Below are 6,981 nucleotides of genomic sequence, written 5' to 3' on the forward strand. Positions count from 1 at the left end.
CTGGATGAATCATACTTTGTCTGCAGATCCCAGAAAGTCAACTATAAACTAACGTTGAAAAGCTATTTGGTAGATTTAAGACTTGAAGCAGAGTAAGTTAAATATCCTGAAACCCCAAGAGAATTGGCAATGCATGCTGTCCATAACTAAAATCAGAACAAATATCTCCAATTGTGAGCTTGAAGATTAGCAAGTAGACAAAATGGAAGAGCAATGAGGCAGAAACTGTGACATTTTATATTGTCATTTGGCTACACATGTCCTGAAATCCTGTTTCTTTCACCTCATATTATTTACAGTGACAACTGATACCTTTAAAAAATAAATTTAGTTTCAAACTGGATTCATGAGTTTGATATCCCACCAACCTTGAGTAAGAGTTCCTTGGCCCATGTCCCTCAGACTCAGCCCAACTTCTGGGAAGACTTATTCTTGGTGGGGCGGGGAGTGGAGAACGGACAGGGGGAAAGTGGAGGAGCAATGTCCTTCCAGAACTGGCCCATGGGGCCCTTTTCTAGCCTCCCCGAGGCCTTCCAAGGGGAGCAGGAGCCAGCTTTACCTCACCCCCTGTGACCTGCTGCTTCCCTATCAGCCTGGGACCAGGCTCTCTGGATTCTAGCACAGCTCTTGTGTGTTCCAGTGAGGCAAGAGAGCCCAACTCTAGCTTCCAGAGCATTGACTTCCTGGACCCAAGACTTTCCCCTGGCTTTCCTCCTTTACCTCTGCAGTAGCCACTGGTGCTGGCACAAGTTGACCTGGCCCTCACAGTCAGAGTTGTGGCCCACTTGTGGGAGTCAGCCTCCTGTCAGCTTCCCTTGAAAGCCACCCAGCAGGTCTGGACTCCTAGAATACTGGTCAATATGCGGTTTGTCATGTATGGGGGAGCAGATGAGTCCAGGGAGCGGGTGGGGGACAGAGGGCCAAGGAAAACTGCTACTTCATTTGTTGGAGATTTTCCTCTTGCCTTATACTTGGAAGTTCTGGGAAACCTCTTGCAGAACTTCACACATGACTTTTCAAGCCACACACAGCTGAAAACAAACCAAAAGAATGCTGTGGCTCCCCCTGCACTGCCAGCCCTAACCCTAGCCTTTTGTAGACTGCACTTATTTCCACCCCATCGAAAATCAAGACTGTCAGTCCACTGACCTGCTGAGCTGCAGCCACTCACTCTAGGAGCTAAGGACCTGCATTTTCAGTTTGTTCCTGTTGCCCAGAGACTGTTCTCACCTCATGCTCCCAGCAAGAATAGATTGATCAGAAAGCTCAGCACCCAGTTCTCCTTGCTTGGACTGAACCATGTCTGGGTCTTCATTCTTAGAAGACAGATTCCTTCTGATTGGTCAGGACTGGAGGCCTCAAAGATGATTTGTGTTTTGGAAGCCAGGTCCCAAACCTTAAGAGACTTGGATCTTCTTGAATTGAATAAGGTCTTTGGAAAATGGCATTAGTCTGGGAGGCTGAGGTAGTGAGAGGTTGGTGGAGTGGCACTGGCCCCCTTTGGAGCCTGTTCCTTGTAAGTTGGTGCCAAGGAGCCCATACTCACTTGCAGAAGAAGAGATAAGGCCCTCCTCCCAGGAAGCAGGGACTCTGCCCGCATCTTAAATGCTTTGAAATCTCTTGGATGTGGAAATATATTTTCAAACATGAAAATTCAGCTGGTATAATTTCAATGGAAGCATAATCCATGTAAAATGTATTTATTTTATAATTTATAAAATACACTTTCTGTGTGTGTCCTGGTTTCCCAGTGCTGTATTTCAGTGTTTACAAGAGAGGGCATTTATTCACCTGCCTCTTGACAGAGATTAGAATTACTTCTTTACAAAAAAAATTAATAAATTTGAGAATCTGTATTCATTTAGAGAAGAAAAAATAAGAGCTCCTGCTTCCACATCCTTGCAAAGAGTTGTTGTCATTTGTTCATTTGATCTTAGCCATTTTGACTGGGGTAAAATGAAATCTTAAGAAGCTTTGATTTATATTTCCTTACTTACTATGATCTCTGTTCAGATCCATAGCTCATTTTTATCTAGGTTATTTATTTTCATTTTTAAAAATATTTTTATTGAGCTCGTGTGTTACATAAAATAGATTTTAATCAAATTTAGACCCCCTCACCCACATGTAACCCCCTTAACCCTCTCACCTAATTTCATGCAATCTGTTTTATATGTCAACTCCTCTGTGGTGAAGTATTTATATGCAAATATCCCTCGGTGTAAGTCCATTCACTGGTGTCTAGTCAGTCTATCTAGATTCACTCCCTTAAAGAAAATCTACTCACATCTAGCAATAATCAGTTTCCCATAATTCTCAGCTAAGTTAAGCTCCCTTGTTCTTTGTTGGGTTTTTGTCTGATAGAGTTGGCATGGCTCTTGTGCATGCTGTCACCACTGTTGCAAGTTCATATTAGCAAGTTCCCGGTGGCCTGGAAGTCTCTGTTTCCTTATGTTAATGAACCAACCCTGGCTCTTATGAGAATTCCACACCCTATTCAGAAATGGTCCCTGAGTCATAGGTGGGTGAGGTTTCATATAAGAGTCCTATCCAGGGACATGGACTCTTCAGTCTCTTATTTTCTAAAAGGCAGTCAGTTGTGGAATTCTGTGTGCATCACACTCTGCTGTATGAGGAAGCCTTGCTGCGGAGAGTTAAAGGATGTATTAATAGTCTCTCTATGCCTATTCCTCTTTGTTTCATGAGACTTCAGTGTAGCAGTTACACTGTTGATGTCTCACTTAGTGCTATATATCTCTCAGATATATTCTATTCTTTGTGGAATTCTGTAATAGCCTCCATTTGTTGCAAAAAGAGGCTTCTTTGATGAGAATTGTATGACACCAATACTGTAAACAAATCACTATAAAAGTGATTTTTGTAATGCTTTTGAGTGTGTCACCTAAGATCACTCTGATAGGGGTTTTCTTTCAGGATGCTTCTGTCACCATCGTCTTGCAGGTGGAAGAACATGGCTAAAGATGACGGAAAACCACCTGTGTTGAAACCCCTTCTGCAGAAAACAGCCATGCTCTCTTTCTGGACACTCTCTTGCTGCTGTGTCTCTCAACCTTCAAGTAGGTCACAGGTGGTCCCGGCTCAGACACAACTAAATTTACCTCACATAAAAATCCTTTCTACTCACTTAGGGCAGTAAAATTTGTAAGGGATAAATGACCTGAATAAATTGTTCAAATTACATTGATTTTTATTGTAGCTTTCATAGGTTCAAGAAATAGTTTCAAATATATTTGTATAATAATCAGTTTTCTGAGCACATCATAGCTTAAGGGAAGGCGAGAATTTCTAAATTATGAAGACTGTAGTCATTTTAGTAAAAGGTAGCATTATATTACATTTGTTTGTTTTTACGTATGCTTTTATTGAACATTTGTACATTTCTTTTTTTCTTTTTTTTTTGTGTCCCTCTGACCCAATTAGTATAGATCTCAAGGTATGTCTGTTAAACATCCAAGAAGGTTAGTTCCACCATTCTGGCATTTTTAATTCCTGTGTGTCATGCAGATAAATCTTGGGTAATGATCTGTTGGTCTCAAATAAACCTTATCTAGAGATATATTTCTTGATCTGTTATGTATAATTTGTCAGTAGATTGTAGGAATAATATGGTTCCCTCTGGTTTTCGTGACTAGCCAGGCATTGTTTCTCTCTTGTATCATCTCACCCCTCTATCATGATTTTCCCACTTAAGGTGCCCCCACTTCCCCCCCTTTCTTCCTTACTAATACCCTTGCTCCTATGATCCTACCTCTGTTGAGTTTCTTCTTTCTCCTTATCCCCTAGGTTCCTCATATACCCTTCCCTCCCCCCTCCCTTAGAGTAACCCAATTTTTATCCATATCTCCCTTATTAAGGCCTGTTACCTACTATTCTTCTCCTTCAGGTTATTTCTTTTCCTTTACCTCACTGTTTCCTTACCCTTGTCCTGGTTCCTGCAGTTATGTCTGTTTGCATACTTATTTATCAAAGTCTGATCCTAGGATCCACATATGAGGGAGAACATATGTTGATTTTTTTTCTGAGATTGTGTTAACTCACTTAGTATAACAGTTTCTAGTTCCATCCATTTACCTGCAAATTTCATGATTTCATCTTTCTTTACTGCTGAGTAAAACTCCATCGTATATATGAACCACATTTTCATTATCCACTCATCAATTGAGGGACACCTAGGTTGCTTCCATCTCTTAGCTATTGTGAAAAGAGCAGCAACAAACATGGATGTATAAGTGTCTCTGCAATAAGACGAGTTCTTTGGGTATATGCCAAGGAGTGGTATAATTGGGTCAAATGGTAGGTTCATTTGTAGTTTTTTAAGAGTTCTCCACACTGCTTTCCATAGGGGCTGAACGAGTTTGCAGCCCCACCAGACGTGGATGAGTGTTCCCCTTTCCCCACATCCTCTCCAACATTTGGTATCATTTGTTTTCTTGATCTTAGCCAGTCTGACTGGGGTAAGGTGAAATCTTAAAATGGTTTTAATTTGCATTTCTCTGATTATTAGTGATGAACATCTTTTGAGATGTTTCATAGCCATCTTTACTTCTTCTTTTGAAAACTTTCTGTTCAGCTCCTTAGCCCATCTTTCAATTGGGTTGCTTCTTGTCTTGGTTCTCTGTTTTTTTAGTTCGTTATATATTCTGGTAATTAAACCTCTATCAGATGTGTCGCTGGTGAAGATTTTCTCCCATTCTGTGGGTTTTCTGTTTGTTTCCTTGGTTGTCTCCTTTGATGTACAGAAGCTTTTTAGTTTGATGAGGTCCCACATGTTAATTCTTGCCCTTGTTTCCTGGGCTATTGGTGTCCGGTTTAGAAAGTCCTTTCCTACACCTATATCTTGTAGGTTTTTCCCAATTGAACATTTGTACATTTCATATTAAAAAACCCATATTTAGACAGTCTCTACCATTCATAAAACTCATAGACCCCCCCAAAGGTTTCATGCATTCTGTCATATATATATCAAAGCCTATTGAGTCAAGCATTTGTACTCAGACATCCCTTAGTGCACGCTAATTCCCTTGAGTCAAACTATCGAAAGTCATTCCCTCAAAGATCAACTCTGCTTTACCCTGCAGTAATCAGTTGCCAATGGTTCCTTGGTTAAGGATGGGGCCTGATCATTCAGACAAAAATGACACATAGAACTCTGGAAATGAGCAGTAGGGAGCATCATATAAAAGAGAGCTTTACAACACTTAGAATGCCAGATCCTTTTTAAAATATATAGCTGCACAAATATCAATCAGAACCTCTCTGTGTTGATTTTCTATAGATGTACATAATAAGGGACCTTACATGAGATTTAGAAGTCAGATATTTAGAGAGAGGTGAAGGTACAAAATCACAAGGTCAAACAGTAAAGCATCTGAGTGCATCAGGGAAAAAAACGCTAGAGTTTCCAAATATTTCTGATGATTACTGGGTAAGGCAGACTAAAATAAGTGAAATAAGATGTACTCTATGGGAACTCGAAAGAGCCATAATTTGTAGTGTCAATTTATCTAACAGCACATTTAATGACACTACTTGAGAGTACAAATAGTTGCATTAAGACATTTAAAACAATCCAAACTAATGATTACATGGACTCCTATTTTGTTGAATGGGGATATTAGAACCAACTATATAAAACTAGGTGTCTCATATGCCAATATGAGAGGAATTTACATGTCTGTGCTTCTGTGGCTGAAAAGGAGGAAAGAGATTGGGATGCACAGCAGCCTGCCTGAACATTTTCTTCAAAACCTCCCAGAAAATTTCCAAAACTGGCTTCACCTGGAAAAGGTACAGCTGTATACACCAGCTGGAGCAGCTGGGCAGCACAGCCTTGCACTTCTGCTTCCTGGGGAGGTTTTTGTTATGACTTGAATCACTGTGGGAGGGTTACTATAATACTGTTGACAGTAGTAAATACCCATGTCTTCAGGCTCCAGCATGCTGATGGTGAGAGTGAAATCTGTACCAGATCCACTGCCACTGAACCTTGATGGGATCCCAGTTTGCAGATTGGATGCACCATAGATCAGGAGTTTAGGAGCTTCCCCTGGTTTCTGCTGATACCAACCTAAGTAATTATTAATATGCTCACTGGCCTTGCAATTGATGGTGATTCTGTCTCCCAGAGATGCAGACAGTAAGGATGGAGACTGAGTCATTAGGATGTCACATCTCACACCTGAGATAAGAAACATAAAAAAATGAAATGTGTAATATTGTTGCAAGCTGATTCTCTTAGGAAGCCAAAAAGAGCTAGCCATGCTGGACAAAAACAAAGTCCTGTGCATTTCCCTTCCTTACCTGAAAACCAGAGCAGCAGAAGCCCCAGGAGCTGAGAGTTGTCCCTCATGTCCATGCTGTATGCTGATTGGAACTAACTCTTAGCCTGTAAACAGATTATTATAAGTCCTCAGGGAAGTGGGGTGTGTCCAGATCACATGCAAATCAGCAGGAATTGGCAGGGTTTGACACAGCTGTAGAATTTGGTTGATCTCATTGTTCCCCAGGTGTCCAAGACAGACAAGAGCAGCACAGATTTGTCTGCAGAGAGCATGTTCCTCTCCATGGGACAAAGTACAGCTCTAACATCTGATCCTATGGAGTAATCATGTATTTTTAGTATTTCCTAATTCTGTACCTGATTTTCTGCCACATTTTCATCAAGGACAGTGGAATTTTCTCTGAAACATTCATAATAAATCTGAAGAAATATTATTCACTACTTTCTGTGGAAAAATGTGGATATTTTTAAGCACAAAATAATTCCTGTTTTATCTAGTTCCATTCTAATTTTGGAGTGAACTTAAATATAGCAAACAAAGCATGAACTATTATGATTTATGTGTAAAGGGCAGGCTTGTTTACTCAGGCTAAATCAGACTCGTTCCTGCACATATCAGTGCTTTTTCCAATAAGCTCAACAAAACCCACCCAAATCAGGCATTTTCTCTTTTCTCATCA

The 6,981-nt window shown here is 40.4% G+C and overlaps 1 gene segment (V, D, J or C); it reads right to left on the reverse strand.

Moving 5' to 3' along the window:
- Positions 1–5,795: 5,795 nt before the first annotated feature.
- Positions 5,796–6,376, reverse strand: LOC103733810. The segment is given in 2 exon segments: positions 5,796–6,199; positions 6,322–6,376. Coding segments are annotated over 2 exon segments (459 nt in total).
- Positions 6,377–6,981: the final 605 nt, after the last annotated feature.

This window comes from Nannospalax galili, unplaced genomic scaffold (assembly GCF_000622305.1).
Source record: "Nannospalax galili isolate Female #2095 unplaced genomic scaffold, S.galili_v1.0 scaffold5176, whole genome shotgun sequence".
NCBI classification, from domain to species: Eukaryota; Metazoa; Chordata; class Mammalia; order Rodentia; family Spalacidae; genus Nannospalax; species Nannospalax galili.